The sequence below is a fragment of the Camelus ferus genome, chromosome 5, assembly GCF_009834535.1.
Source record: "Camelus ferus isolate YT-003-E chromosome 5, BCGSAC_Cfer_1.0, whole genome shotgun sequence".
Lineage (NCBI taxonomy): Eukaryota > Metazoa > Chordata > Mammalia > Artiodactyla > Camelidae > Camelus > Camelus ferus.
Genome location: NC_045700.1, coordinates 69,041,415 through 69,058,454, shown reverse-complemented (window position 1 = coordinate 69,058,454; position 17,040 = coordinate 69,041,415). Strand labels below are relative to the sequence as shown.

Here is a 17,040-nt window from a genome sequence, read left to right as displayed (position 1 = left end):
CAAATTAATTAAGGGTGGAAAGGAGGAAATTGTTATTTCTTAAAATTCTGGGCCACTGGTAAAACTGCTAGTTCTTTTGAGATCATCAGAGCCAATTCACAAATACCCATTTCTGAGGAGAAGGCAAAGAAAGAATACTGAAATAAGGCCAGCAAAGATTCCTAATAAAGGAAGGAAAGAGCAGCAAACTACACCCCTGGACCGACAGCCCTCCCCCGGAGCCTGACCCCGCGCGTTACCTTGCTGGACTCTTCCAGCTGTGTGCCTCGTTTCCAGGCCTCGGAGAAGATGGAGCTCACGATGCTCTGGGAACGGATGTGTCCCGCCGGCTGCGTGTCAGACACTCCACTATCAGACTGATTGGAGTGATTGGACTGAGACTCTGCTTAAAACAGATTTTAAACAATCAGATTAAATAAGTCAGTATTGTGACAGTATGAATATCACACATTTAGACAGATTTGTCACACAAGACCAGATGTGACGTAGAATGGCAACAAGTTGCATTTACCCAAACATTTCATTTCACATAAACACAACCCGTGTTTTCCAAAACTTCTCTCATCCTAGGACAAACAGGAAATCTCAATTCTCATCACCATGAGACTGCTAATTACAACGGAAGGTTCATATAACATTACTGGTATTCTGACAACCTGGCTTGTAAGAGCTCCTAGCAAATAAGAGAATAAATGAACCATCAACAGTGGAGGGAATTTTTTTTCAGTTGTATCTTCATTACCTTGAGAATCAATCTTTTTATATACCCCTGCTCCAGGCCAGCCCAGAGACGCCTCACTTACGAATTTAGGTCTAAACGTGACGACTGCTTCCTTTTTCTCAGTAATGAACAACACTTGGAATTTGATTCCCCAAGTGAGAAGTATGTTCTTAGGGATTCAGGTATTGGCACCACAAGGCAGCAGCTGTGCTGGAGCCTTGCTTCCTGGAAGGGCATGAAGACATCTTCAGGGGAGCTGGGAATGGCTGAGGATACAGTGCAATTTGACTGACACACAGGGTAAAAAGACTGGGAAGATTATTTCACTGACTGACTCCAAGTCAGGCAAGATAACTTTGTGGAAGCACCTTGCCCAATGCCTGGCATCTGGTGGAGACTCAAATATTAAAGCTAGTCCCATCCAATTACTCTGTGAGAAGTGAATATTATTAGAATGCAGTATTAAGCAAGTCCTGCCGAATTAACTGAAGTACCACAAAGATAATAGCCACAAACTCCTTTGAATAAAATTAAGACAGTATCCTCAGGGCAGAAATATAAGCAATACAGGATAAAACCTACTCTATTTTCTTCATCCCTATTTAATATCTAGGACCACAGCCTGTAAGACAGGAGCCTGGAACATGTGGATCCTGGAGCTCTCTTTAGCATGAAGGTATATGATTTTACAATTCACGTTAAAAACTCTGACTAATACTTAACACAATGTATACAGACAGACGATGCTGCAGTAGGAAAGGCACCATACCACTTCATAAAATCACGTGTGGAAGCACTTGTACTGTTAAACACTATATACGTTTTTAAAGATATATATTTTAAAATAGATATTTTTCCTCAGTCTTTCTCTTAATTTCATTTTCTATAACCCTACTTGTGACATACGCTTCTTACCCTGCCTTTCCTAATCCAATGCCACAAAGGTTTCTTCCCCCCAATTTAATAGACATTTTCTTTTATAACAGTTTTAGATTTACAGAAAAGTTGCAAGCTCACACAGAGTTCCTACACACCTAGCACCCAGTTTATCTCGTTGACATGTTACAACACTCTGGTACCTGTGTCACGACAGGAAACAACACTCATGTTACAGTAACCAAACATGAAATTTTGTCTGGATTTCATTAGTTTTTCCATAATGTCCATTTTCTGACCCAGGATCCCATGTTTCAGTCAGCTGCCATGTCTCCTATGAGACAGTTTCTCAGACTCTCCTTGTTTCTGATGACCTTGACTGTTTTAGGAGTATTGGTCAGGTATTCACAGTATGTCTCTTAATTTTATCTGATGTTTTTCCCTGAGGTTACGGGATTTGGGGAGGAAGATCAAGAGGGGGGAAATGCCAATCTCATCACACTGTATCAAGGGTCAGTGTATCACCATGGACTGAAGGCTATTTATTTTAAAATTTGGCTTATAATCCTGTTACTTTGTTGCTCAAACTGTTCCAACTTTGGCCACTCTCTCAGGGTGGCTCCTGTGTCCCTTTTACATACTCTCATCACTGGTTTTCTGAGCACATGATGCTCCAGGCTCATCTTACATATTCTCTGCCATAGCCCTAGAATCAGCCACTGACCAAAGAGCCCTGGCCCCTTTGTTTTGGAAAACTGCACTGAGAAACCGAGATGGAGGCTCCTGGCGTTCTCACCGCTACCAGGGTGTCACTGCTTCTAGCTCTCTCAGTGGACAGAACTAGGAAATGTATGTGTGTGCACTAACCCAGGTACACACACGTCGAAATGTGTTTTTACTTATTTAGGGCTGAAATCTAACTTTTAAGTCAAATGCTTCTTAAAGTAATTATTTCATAACATGATGTTAGAATAAAGAAAAACATATGCTTTTAGATGACACAGGTATCATTTACATCTATCATTTTGAAAGGAAAGAAGCATTTATCTTAATATGTGATCACAACACACTTGTTTAAAGGAGGTAGGAATCTGAAAATCAGCACCTGTTGAGTATCACTGATTTCCTCTGAAAACTATAGTTTGATGACTTAAACATCTTCCTCAACTGAACTAATTCTATTTGTTTCCACTCTACGGAAATGTCAGGAAACCGTAGGGAGGGAGGGCAGTTTCACCACGAATCCGAGTATCTTTCTCCAAGCAACTTTCTATCCCCAATTGTGCATCAAGAACTGTTTTTCAGCAATATGACTGAGTTTTAAGTAAACTTTATAAATATATTACAAAGCTCCTGGCTTTACCACTCTATATACTGGTTTTCCATCAAAGACATTTGTGAACTAGCCCGTGATATTATCCCCTCTAACAATAAAAAATAATAAAAGCCCATATACCTATTGATTATAACTTAGAAACTAGGCACAGCTCTGGTTTTTAAAAATCAGGCTGAGATAACCGAGTCTACTGTTAATCTCTAGAGACACTTCCACATTGGTAGTGAGGAGGCCTTTGGGCATTTCAACTACCTGGGATGCTAGAAGAACTGGATCCTGATTTAATGCTGGAGCTGGATAAGGAAGTCCAGTCATAAGCCGACTCTGTCCTCTTCAAGGCTTCTTGATAGTTCATGTAGAGTTGCTTCCCGTACTAAACAGAAGGCAGTAAATCATAATCTACTCATTTTCCTCATTTTTAGAAAGGCAGCAAGAAGTTAATACCTGATTCTGATTAATTCATTGTCACTATAAAGACTTTTTTCAGTTATTTCTACAGCAACTTTGTTATGCCTACAATTAATTTTATTTTGTTACTTAATTTAAAAGTAACTGAATAAATATCTCTTCAAGCATTATGTATAATCCTAATGTCCTTAAGATTTTTAAGATGTCCTTAAGATTTTTTTTAAGACTTTCTTTTTTGAGAGCGTTTTTAGATTCACAGCAAAATTGAGAGGAAAGTTCAGAGATTTCCCATATACATGCACAGCCCCTAAACATGCACAGCCTCTCCCATTATCAACAAGTGTACCCACTAGAATGGTACACTTGTTACAATCAATGAACCTCCGCTGACACATCATCATCTTGGTGTTGAACACTCTATGGGTTTGGACATATGTATAACATGTATCTACCACTGCAGTAACATACAGTTTGAATATTTTCACTGCCTTAAAAATCCTCTGTGTTCCACCTCTTCATTCCTCCCCTGACCCCCAAGGCAGTTTAATATTCAAGAAATTTCTTTTGTTAAGGCTGAACTCTGCTATGTAAGAATCATATAGTGCATTCTCCAAAGCCAAAATAATTCACTTTGGTGCTACATAAGCTTTACCAGCAGTATTATTTCTTGGATACCAACTATTAAAAGTTCACCCCCATCACCAAGGAAAAAAGACATTTCAAACATGAAACTTCAGCCTGCGAAAACTAGACACTGGCAAAATCATGAACATGAAACAAACCAAATAACTGTCATGACAACCAAAACCATATCATTAAATACCCATTGTTCCATTATCAAATCAAAAGAAAACCTACCTTTGCAATGCGGATACCATTGACCCACTGGTGCAGGGTCCTCACATCATCACAACAAAGGTATTTGATATACTGAGACTTCTTCTGGATCTGTGGGTGCTGCAAGATTAAAGGTAAAATCCGACTCAGTCCCCTGGAAAACTCAAGAGAAATAAACAAACTCTATCAAAACTTAAACATATCCTGACAAGTCATAGGTCATCGGAATAATGGCCAAATAATTTACACCTCTTAAACATCCATACGGCCAAACAAAATGACCTGTGAGTATTTATACAAAATAAACAAGAAAGGAACTTGTGTTAAAATTTAGGTCAAGATGTTTAAGTTAAAAAAAAAACAACAAACCTTCACTTCATGAGAATCTCCCAAATAACCTATCTACATTTCAAAGAAACAAAGTCCATTAGGTTAACAAGGTCAGAGGAATTCTTAATCTATAAGACTATAAAAAGAGAAGAGAATGTTTACTTTGAATCCACTGGAATCAGGGGATCAGAAGACCCCCAAATGAGAGTCTCTGGTAAAGCTTCCAAGCTTCTCTGGGGGTGAACACCTGGGTGGGGAATGAAGCACTGGGCACAGCACCTGCGATGCAAGGGGAGCTCACACTTAGCGCTGTTCCCTGCTGTGGACTGAGCACCACTCTGCAGGTCCCTCCACCTGCCGCACCTGCCCTCTGGCCAAGGGCATCATTCGATTTAGTCACAACTCAACGTACTTTTCAGTTGAGGCTTGGATGGGAGGTGACCGAGTTGACCTCAGCTACAAAATCCAAGTGCTAGAACAGACTTAAGGTATTTTAACTCTACTGGGACACAACCACCCTGGGAAGACAAACCCTAAATCACACTTGGTTCTGGATGTCATGATTCTTAATTACTACCTCTCTCTTCTGTTGAAAAATTTTAAAAAGACTTTATTTTATGTGGAAAAATGTTTAAATTTATGTTCAGTTATAAGAGGCTATAAAAATTCTCTGACCATATTTGTTTGTTGTGAAAAACCCATAAGATCAATAAATAAGCAATCTGAATAAATTTTCAATGCAGAAAGAAGAGATGGTCACCAATAAAAGTTATGTTATCTGCATTGTTAAAAATCAATCCCTCAGGCCTACAATGAGAGAAACGTACATCCATTTATTCTATTCATTGCTTCACAGAGCTCAGCTCCTGTGGATAAAACATTTAATACCAAAACCAACTAAGTTATTGACGGCTACAGTCAAATTCTAAACAATAAACCCTCAACAATCAGAAGCTAGCAGAACAATACCTAACAGTTTTCTCCCCTGATAATACAGGCTTCACAGCCTTCCCTTGGAACATATCCCCTTGTCCTCGTTAAATCACATTGTAATAAAACACCACAGCAATCTTGCAAGAGCAAGACAAGTAGAGGTGTATGTGTTTTTCTATAAAAGAAGGAAGGGGGATTTTATTTCATTCACTCATGCAACCAACATTTACTGGGCAAGAACTATTTGCCAGATGCTTCAAGTAGATGGCAGACTATAGTGTGAGCAAAACAGAAGAGGCCACAGTTTGTGCAGAAGATAAAATGAGCTGACTGAAGCGAGCTTTCTTTAGTGTTGACAACCAGGGCTTAAAGCACCGTTCCCCGTCTCCTGCTGCCCTTAGGCCCTGCCTGCGGGTAGGATTCAGACATCCAAACAAACAAGGGGTTCAGGATGGTTCTTGGCCTTTATCACCGTCCTTGCCCTTCATGGTGATTTACAAACCATCCTCGACCAATTCACTTCCCTAGAGCAGGGCTACCACTTATGGGTGTTCAATTAGCAGTGGCCCTGTCACAGAGTGTGTGTGCGCTAATCATTCTGTACACAAAGGGAGTGTTTTTATCAATACATCCGAGAAAATCAAAGATTTCCTCTATCCTCTCTCCTCATCTCTCTAACCTGGGAACCTAAATAATACCCTGTTGAGTACTTTATGATTCAGTGTCTGCAGATTACTTGCTGGTTTAAAATTCATTTTAGACCTCAAAAATTCTTTTTCAACTTCCCACGTAATAAAGGCATGTCTTCTACAGCCTTTATTTTGGTCATCCAGGCTCTGCACCGATACCTCAGGAGGTAACCTGTTCTGATAATATATTGTTATTTTTTATTAAAAGTGCCATTTATTGTGCACTTAGTATATACCAGACATATGCTGAATATTTCACATATATTAGCTCATTCCATCCTCAGGAAATCCTGAGTTACATATTATTATCTCCACCATATAAGGAGGAACTGAGGCACAGAAGGATTTAGACAGCACTCAAAGTTGCTCACCAGTAAGTCAAAGAACCAGGATTTAAAACCAGGCCATCTCATGCCAGGGCTCAGGTTCTTAGTTATTATATCATACTACTGCCTTATTACGGGTGACATCTTCTAAATCTGCAGCCTCAGTCCTCTTTCTTCCACAATATTATTCCCCCACTTTAAAAAATCACATGAGAGCTAAGAGTGAGTATGAAGGAGACATCCTCTGCTCAAAACTAAAAGCTCAACATTTAGATTCTTAAAGAGGCCAAAGAGAATAACAGGCAGACCTTGTTTTATTGCACTTTGCTTTTTTACGCTTTGCAGAAATAGTGTTTTTTTAAAAACTGAAGGTTTGGGGCAACCCTACATCAAGCAAGGCTATCAATGCTATTAATCCTAACTGTTTTTTCCTTCCCACCTAACATATTAAAATAAATTACTTTGCCTCATTTCTTAAGGAGTGAAAATTTAGACCTGCCTAAGCTGAGCTCTATTCCAACAACCGCTATGGTATATATATTTTAAAAACACAAGTCTCCTGTAAGAAGCTTAGTTATACATGCATACGTGTACCCCAAGTGTGTACCTCTTTTAGATAATATATCAACATGTATCCTATCTATTCTTATATTGTCAAATTTCATGAATAAGCTCTTCCTCATTACTATTTTTATTATTACTTTTAAAAAAATTGATTACTAAATGACGTGTTTTATTACTTCCTACAAGTGCGTATATATTTCCTGTATCCTGCAATTCACTAGAAGTACTCAGAAGTACTTAGTCATTATAGCCCAAAGCTGACAAAAGGGATCAGGCCCTACAAATAATTACACCTGCATTTGCATAGACCTTGTGGGGCAGCATTTTTTGGTGTCATTTGTTTGTCAAAACTCATATGCTCAAGAATTAAAATACTTTATACAGACAAAATCTAGTGCAGACTTACAGGAAAAAAAAGACATGTCTTAAATACGAATAGTTGTGTGGTCTCAGGCAAACTGAACCTCCAAATCTCATTTTCCATACCCGGAAAAGGGGGATTCTAGAACAGATGTGTGAGATTGGTGTGCACCGTGCTTTGAGTGCCACGCCTGCCACCCCAGAGTTCTTCAATAAATGGTGGCCATTATTTTTACTATTATGTTAGATATTTCAATGCACTAAATACTTCCAGGTATAAACAGGTAGACAATATAAATATATGAATTTAGCTTAACCTACTTTACTAAAAGCAAATATGATGCACACAAATCTTTATATATATTATATAAAAACATACGAACAAAACACCCTTGGAACAAAAAATATTCTTAACCTAAGAATTCTGTGAGCTGCAAAAGGGATCAGAGTGGTAGTCAGTGTTCCTGCTTACTTCTGGCTTTAATAAATACCGACAGCTGCTTTCCCCACAGGTATCCCCTCCCCACTACCTCAATTTGTTGGGATGTCTACCCCTCACCCCAGAGAGTGAATCTGACTAGTGGAAGGCACACATGGTGGCTTTGTTCCCTGCCAGTGATTGGTGTAAGAGTGGGCATGTAGTCCAGGCCAGTGACCCACATGGAGGGCTGCTGGTAGCTCCTGGGAAATATTTCGTTCCTCTTACAAAAAGACAAGTACAAGGAGAAACAGTCCCTCTTCCTCAGCAGGATTTTGCTGGGTCTACATGCAGTGGCCATTCATGTCAGAGGTGAGTTGGCCTGAGAATAAGCTGACATGAAGAAGATGGAACAGGGGAAGACAGAAAGAATTTGGGATCTCATTGACAACCTTGTGCCATTAAAAGAACCAATTCTTACTGTCTCTGTGTTATGAGACCCCCCCCCACATAACTGTGACTTATATTGCTATTTACCTTATAAGAAATTAAAGCTGAGAAAAAGTTATAAGTATAAGAATATACAAATACAGATTCCAACTACCCAGGGGAGCAAAGATAACATCTCAGAAAACTCCATTATACATTTGTGAGAGAATGAGAGTGTAACAGACAATAATATCTTGGCATTATTAGAAGAGTAACTTCAACATCATAGATCCTTGACAGGGTCTCAGGGACTCCAGGGGGCCCTGGAACCACATTTTGAAAACTGCTGGATTAAGCTACTTTAGTTTGACTTAAAGAAAATTATTTGCTGCTATAATCTAAATGATATAGTGGTATTCTTCAAGACAGGTTATTTAATAAAGGGTTGCAATTACATACACCTAATTTTATCAAAGCAATCAAAATTCTATCCCAAAACTCTAAACAAACACCACCTCCCCAAACCCAACTGACAATTCTCAGAGAAAAGCAAAATAAAACGATGACATAAATAAACATATAAAACCTATGTAGATACCAACGGTATACTGAAATGGGGCCAGTGAGAAAAACTTAATCATCTCCATAATTATCCTGAATGTTTCAATGTTACCGTTCCTAATGTTCCAACAGATCACTAAAAATTCACTAAAAATGTCAGTTCTCAAAAGTACAGATATGATCAGTGTAAAAAACACAAGAGTTTGGATAAAGGAAAGAAAATCACTAAAAACAGCCCAGAGGGGTCCTAACACATGTGTGGACTACCAGGGCTATGATTCAGAAAAGAGAGACAAGAATCACTTCTGGACCAGATGAGAGCTAGTCCACTTTGAACGTGGGCACAGTGCCCTCTGATGGTCAGCTCAGTTAGCACAGGAAAAGAACTAAAACACACAAAATACCTGTTTTCCCACATCTGGCTATGATTTAAGCTTTCCTAAAATAAGCCTACGATTAACTGAAAGTCTCAAATTTATAATCTAATCCACTTTATATATGACTCAAAGCTTATAATCCAGTATCCATTTCTTAGTATCATCAATCTAATCAGGGCTACTTAGCTAAGGTCAGCTGCGGGATAACACATGCTTCTTTTCCTTACTATCCTTCACCATTCCTTCAAAAACCTACAGAAAAAGCAAAAATAATATACTTGATGGAGATCACTATTCTGTGATGTCCAATAACCTGCTCTATGACTAATATCAATTAAAATTCCCAAAAAGAGTCACATGTTTACCTTGAGCACCAGACAATAGTCAGTAGGTGCTTTGTATTTGTTCCGATAGTCCTGTCCATAATAAACATTGACGTGATCCAGCTGGAGAAAACACACGAGATCCCGAGATACCTAAAATAAAATGCCCGTAACACTGAATTAACAACAATGTGTGAACATGCAAATATCACTAGTAACAGCTTCTACTTGAAAATCGAACTTTACCAAGTAGAAATTATTGCTATTTTGCAGAAGACAAGACAGTGAGATTCTCTGTAAATGTTTCTTCTTTAACCCATTAGGCAACAAAAAAGGCAGTCTATTTCATACTGTCTTGCCATTCATAATGAACAATGACTTGCTTGGAATGGGTGGAGTTTTTAAGAGCTTTAAATACAGTACAGTATATTAAACACAAGACAATATACAGAGCTCTCTGGAAAGAATAAGAGATACGTAGTTCAGTGCCTGTAGTGCATATTTCAAGTACAGCAATTCTCAAGTCAGGGTTTCCTCACCAGTTAAATATGGGCGACAATGTGTACCTCTCAGGGTGGTGGAAAAGACTGGATGAGGTGATACTGTAAAGAGCTTCAACAGTGCTGGATGGGCCCCCAGTAAGCACAGAAGTGACAGCTACCACAGGGGCCCTTGTCAGAAGACATTACCCAAGCAAGACTGAAACGCCTGTAATCCCAGAAAGCTGTTCTCCCAAAACAGTAACAAGCAAAAACAACTCTGGCAGAAGGGCCAAAATAATAAAAAAAAAAAAAGCCTGATTTCAAACTTGCCAGAAGAATTGAGATGGGCCCAACTAATGATCAGAGAGTGAACATTTTCAGGTTTCCTCTTCCTTGTAAGAGATCAATCAACAAACAATATGTGTGCCCTACAGGAGTTGAAACAAATCAGAGCCTGGAGCACCCTGTCCGCACGCTCACTACAAATTAAAATCAATCAGCATAATGAGGAAGCTCAAAACCAACAGAAGGTCACATGTACCTTTGTTTTTCCTTTAGGGACATAGTAGATACCAGATGCTCGCAAGAGAAAATAACGCTTTTTCCAGGACTTCTTGCCATCATCTTTCAACCAAAGGACTCCCTCAATTTCTGGTACAGTTACAGAACTTCCACAAAAACACTCCTAAAATAAAAAGATGATTTGGAAAGACATGATCTTTGAGTTCTCAGAACAAAGTTATATTTACCCCTGTGAAATGCATGACATTGTGATTAAACCAAAAGGCCTTTGTATAAAAACCATGTTGCTAATTTTACTTCAATTAGAACTTTCCACTCTAGGGGGAAGGGTATAGCTCAATGGTAGAGCGCATTCCTAGCGTGCCCAAGGTCCTGGGTTCAATCCCCAGTACCTCCACTAAAATAAATAAATAAACCTAATTACCTCCCCCCGCCAAACATAAAAACAAAAACAAAAGCAGAACTTTCTACTCTAAACATAACATGGCTTTATTTTGGAACAACTATGGTAATCTCTGTGAACTTTTACCTGACATTGTTTTGAAGAAACTAAGTTGAAATGTGAACTGAGTTGCATATAACAGTACTTAAACGCATCTGTAAACAGCATAGTTACAGTAAATTTAATGAAAGTGTCAGAGCTCACATAAGCATTAGATTTTTTCTTCAAATTAACAACACATTTAGATTAGCTGTCACACTAAGTAGGAATATATTTTAAAAGAAAGCAACATGCTAAATGAATGATTACACTGTTACAATTTAGAAACTATCAATTTATATGATTTTAAAACAAAAGGACATTTATTTTTAAAATATTTAATACTGGGTTGAAAGGAATGTAAACAAACTCAAAATTTTGGATTCTAATGCCTATACTTAGATAAAAATTTAATTAAAAAATCAATCATGTATTTGGTTAAAGAAAAGTAGAACCCCCTCACTAAACATGAACACATGAAATGAATTAACTTCTCTCTCCCCAAAATTCAGAAAAATCAGGAATTATACAGAGCAGTTTTCTTAATTACAGCTAGCATCACTATGAAAGCTGAGGGCTGATCTTCATCTTCCTAAGAGCCTTGTTGCTAAGTAAGTTTATTTAGGTTTTCAAACATATTAACTTCTTTGGCTTAGTTCTGTAAAATCAGCAAAAGGCAAAAATTCAATTATGTTTAAATTTGTTTTATTGCTCTTTAAAATAAGGAGATACATATATTTTGAAAATAACCATTATGATTTTAAAAATTATTTGAGTTATTTAAGGCTAAAGCTTGAAATATTTTGTAAACAGCTAACTATATTCAAATTTCTCCCTGGGTAAGCGGCGCAATCACATCCTTCATTGGCCAGCCTTTTTTCCCACTTGTCAGCTACTACAAGCTCCTAACTCCTTTTAGTCCACTAGTATACAGCTTGGCAAAATAGCAACATACTTGACATCAAAAAAGGGGCTTAAGACTTTAGTAGTATAACATGCAGGAAAGGGACAGAGGGAAGGCAAGAGTCATACCTCCAACAGCACTTCTTTGTTTCTATCTGCCATCTCAGCTGTTTCCTTTTTCCCCAGAAGATAATTCTGGAAAAATGAATAAATCAAAGTCAAAGGATAAACCCACTGTACTATTCCCTTGGCACAGGTGCATATATGATTTCTTCTAGAGACACAGCAACTCTGTGTCAACTTCTGCCTGTGTAGAGTGCAGGGAAGTCCCTTCGAAAAGCAACTTGTTCATGGCATCTTCACAGAGATGCTTAACCACTGGCCTCCTCCCTAGTTTATCCATTTATCCTTAATTATTCCATAAACCGCCCTCCCCAAATCCTGAGGTGATACTGCATGTGGCAGCTAGCAAATGTTTTGGTGTATCTAATGAAAGCTACACTTACAGGACCTGAAAGGTTTACAAATGATTAAGTACAACAAGTAAGGCAAATTTCCTTAAAATATGCTGAGCTTAACTGATCCAGATGCAGAGAATTTACTATGTTCTCGCTTTTAAAGAAGAAGTCCCAAATTCTCTGATACTACTGTGATCTCATTTGCTTGACTCAACTTAAATCTGAATTCTAATTAATAGCCTTCGGAAAAATCTCTTCACAATCATCCATAAAAAGATCTGTTGGTATTTCCAAATGTGTATTCTTCACTAAAATATATCCAGGAAAGATGTGTCACTATTCAGCCATCTGAAGGATATCTATTCAATACCTTTAACTACTACTATTTTTCCTCATTACTACTTTTTAGAGTGGGGTTGTTCTGGCTCATTTACTGGTTTTTATAAATATTTGGGTATAGGAAGGATTAACTCAAACATTATTTTGGAATAAGCAAAGATACCAAATAAATCAAGGTAACATACATTAGAATGTGGAACCATTTATAATCAAGGTTATTGGGATTTTCACAAAAATAACTCAAAAAAGAAATCATAGAGTCATTTGGATAAATGACAAAAGTAGAGAAACTTAAATATGCAAGTACTTTTCTTTGATGGATGAGAAACTCACCAAATAAATTGCTGGGTTCAAAACAGCTCTCTCTGAATTAGGAACAGAAACCTGGTAACCCCCCTGGAGGTGATCCTGCTTCCCCAAGGGCTCACCCCACCTGGCTCTGTGGGACTGGGAACCTCTCTGAGGCCTGACACCTGGGTCCCAGCAGACTTTCCATCTCAGCATTAGTGAATGCTGAGATTCTGCAGCCACAATGCTCCAACTGGGTGGCTGCCAGTCTTTTAACTCTATTAACTCAGCAGTGACAGAATTATATAATATAAACATATAAAATTATGTAATATAAACATTTAAAAATCCTGACCTCTGTAAGCTACAGTCTCACCTGTGGGTTTTTGAAAAGTGCATATTTTTCTATTCGCTCCATAAATATAAGCTTGTTTTGACTATCTCTTGTCCAGTTAAGAAGATTTTCCACCAAGTTTTCATGGTCTTCAAAGATTCTCTCTGTCCGCAAATAAAATATCAGTATTCTGTTAGTATTGATCAGAATTGCATAAAAGACATGAAACCTCGTGAAGTAATTCACAGCAGAACCAAAGACTTTTAACTGACAGTACAGCCCTTAGTCCTTAGAGATTACCTGGTTTCCTTCTATTTTCAAATAAGGAAATATGTCCTAGTGGTGTTAAGTGACTTCAGCAAGGTCACACAGCTGCTACATGGAAGAATTAGACCAGAATCTAGGTCTTTTGACTTCAGCATCTTCTTCAGCCTTCAGCTTTTTCCCATCTCACCCTTAACCCCAACATGTTAGCTGCATTTCATAAATTCTGGTATTAAGTACTCCCAACAGTATTCATTTCTTGTCATTTAAAAAATTTCCAAGATGATTTCTTTGATCCATGAGTTCTGTTTAATTTTAAACAAAGATGTATCTTCTGATTTCTAAATTAGGAATCAAAGAACATGTCCAATATACTGAACATACGTTCAATGAACATATTCTAAAGATTAGTTTTTTGAAATTTCTCATGAGCTGCTGATGGCCTTACACTGGAATCACTTTTTGGAAATATTCCATTTCTGCCTGAAAAGAATGTATACTTTCCTGTTATCAGTGTTCTAAATATTTCTATATTCATTTTTGCTTGCTTGATTATACTGATCACTATAAAGGTTCTTAGGTGAAAAGATTCTACTATGAAGGCTGACTTGTGAATTTCTCTTGGTAGTTCTGTCAACTTTTACTTTATACATTTTAATGCTACTATTAGATAAAATTTAGAATGATTATATCTTCCTAGTGAAGATGTGTGGTTCTCTTTATCTCTAGTAATGCATTTTGCTTAAAATCTGTTTTGTCTGATATTAACATAGTTAATACTATCTTTCTTTTGGTTAGTGTCTTTCAGCATTCCTTTTACTTTCAACTTGGGTCTTTAGGTAAAAGGTTTTTTTTGTAAACAGCAAACAGTTGCATTTTGTATATTCATCCTTTATAATTATCTTTGCTGTTTAATTGAATGATTCAAATTTGTCATAGTTTGTTTCCATCATCTTGTTTTGGGCTCTTAGTAGTTCCTTGTTTTCTTTTATTCATTCAACAAGTACTGAATGACTACATATTATATTTGAATCACTGTGATTAAATGATAGTTATTTAAGACATTATAGTCAATTATATAAAGGCAATAGAGAAATATTACATATATGAATTTTTTAACCTATGGCCATGGAAATATTCCAAAAACTAGCATCCAAACATTTTCTGCATATGATGATGCTACCTCTGAACTCAAACCTTTCTAATTCTCTACGAATAGTTACAGGTAAGTATTATTAGAATACATGTTTATATATGTTAACAAACTAACTTATGGCTTGGTTTTGGGGGATGTGTATGTGCCTTCTGAGAGAAAAGGGTTAATAATTAAATTTTTATTTCTCTGGAGACTGCTGTGAAAAATTTAAAGATATGATAAGGTAGTATAATGCAACTACATTTTTAAAACAAAATAGCAAGTTGAAACTGGTTTCTGATTCAGTAAAGTCTAACAAAATAATTACTGCAAGGTTTCTGTAATTACAGCTAACATTACAAAACCAAAAGTTTTTAAACAAGTCAAAGGTGGTATAAAAAATAAGGAATTTTCAAAATTAACAAACACCATACCAAACTACAAAACATAGGAAACTAAGACTTAGTACATCTAGCAAAAAATAAGATGTGCTTTACGGTTCCCCTTTATGTGCTTTATGTTTACGTCAAATGTTGGTTTAAAGACTTCAGTACAAATGTGAATAATGGTCTTCAGTAAACGTGTCAATATACACAGTTCTTATTTGAAGGGAAAAAGTATTTTGTTACCTTAAAAACAGTAACAACAACCTTTGTTCTGGCCATAGGAAAATCTAAAGTGAACTGGAACTGATACTGTATTCAAAGAAATCTCAAAATACATATATATAAGATGTCTCAAGTTGCTTTTATCAACATGAAACTGCTGAAATTACATAGAAATGGAAAAGTAATTATAACAATGATATTACTAACCCATTTGTAACTCAGAGACAGTCTCCACCAGCGACCAGTCTAAACTAAAACCGCAGTGGGATTTGTCCATCAGGTTATCCAGCACTTGTCTCACTGTCTGCCTCTCGTCCACCATCATTGTTTTAGAACTGTCATCAGACATGTGAACTCTAATCACCAGCTATAACAGGTAAAAAAGGAAATTAATACAGACCAAAACACAGGCATTCTAGAGATTTCTTCCAATACTGAGTAATGTTCTTAGTAATGTCCTTAGGTAAATATAAATTAAAACATAAATAATGACTTTATTATGTAAGAAAAATATTCTAAAATTAGGTTTTAAATAACCTAACTAAACAAATTTAAAGCATTTTTAAAATTAAAATACCAAGTAAGATTATAATAATAAGACTATTCTGTTTTACTCTTTCAGGAGAATTTAAAACCAGAAAATTAATTCTTTTATACTGCATTTTATCCACAAAAAATACATGTGAAAAACATATTAGAAAAAAATACCCCTCTATAGCGTTCTATATCTTAGAAGTACATTATACAAACAAGGCAATTCTTTATAAATTTATAAAAGCTGATAAAAATCTCAAACCAGGAAAAAGCCCAAATATCACCTTTTTCACTTGTGCCTCTTTAATCTTCTCTAGCGCAACTCTGATCTTCTCAGCTTTCAATTTCGCTGCCTGTTCTTCCTGTGAACACAAAGCACTTTAGATAAACCAAAGCTAAAATAATGGGAATTTTTTGAGAAGTCTTTTTATCCTTAAGATGCTGCTAGCATTGAATTTCAGTAAGACTATAACTTCACACACTTATACAGAGCACATTTAAAAAATAACCCTGTTCACAAAAGTAAAAGCAGACATATTATAAAGGAATATTTTTTTAAGATGCACACTTGAAGATTGCTTATAAGACTAGATTTTCATATTCTAGTGATGTAGTAAATTAATTTGATTTAATTTTGATTTTATTCAATAGTTTGATTCTGTCAATCTGAAGCAGATGAATTGCAGGGTTTCAGGACAGGGGAAACATGAGGATTTAATGGGCTATCTGTGGGCCTGCCAGTGACTTTGAATTTATACCCTCTCCAAAGTATGGGCAATCTTTTGCATAGTAATGTTTTGTGCTGTTACACTGAAAAATGTATCATCATCATAAAAATAGCACAAGACAGTATCATTTTATTTCCTTGAAACCATATAAAAATACTTAATAGAAAATGTAGGTATGTTCTCATAAATATACCAATACAAATAAATAGAGGTACATTAACCTACATTCTAGGTTTAACTCTGAGTTGGAAAAAAAAAAAATCACACAATATAATCAATGTCTCATATCACTAAACTCAATTTTGTTTTTACTAGTTCATGGATAAATTTTTAAAATACTAAATATAATTTTCCAAATATTTATAGTAATTCCTACTTTATACAATTTAGATGATAAGTACTGATAAAACTGTACTTAAAACATCTGCCTATTTTCTCCTCAAATAACATACAGTGCTGTAATACCAGTACTTACT

At 36.5% G+C, this 17,040-nt stretch overlaps 1 protein-coding gene across 1 annotated transcript in view; it reads right to left on the bottom strand.

Annotated features, from left to right (window-relative positions):
* The window catches only part of RAPH1 (Ras association (RalGDS/AF-6) and pleckstrin homology domains 1), an 83,301-nt gene that overhangs the window by 9,805 nt on the left and 56,456 nt on the right, over positions 1–17,040 (bottom strand). The window contains 9 exon segments of the mRNA XM_032480020.1: positions 240–382; positions 3,186–3,306; positions 4,200–4,298; positions 9,531–9,641; positions 10,512–10,655; positions 12,006–12,071; positions 13,338–13,459; positions 15,510–15,669; positions 16,121–16,198. Coding sequence (XP_032335911.1) covers positions 240–382; positions 3,186–3,306; positions 4,200–4,298; positions 9,531–9,641; positions 10,512–10,655; positions 12,006–12,071; positions 13,338–13,459; positions 15,510–15,669; positions 16,121–16,198 — 1,044 coding nt within the window.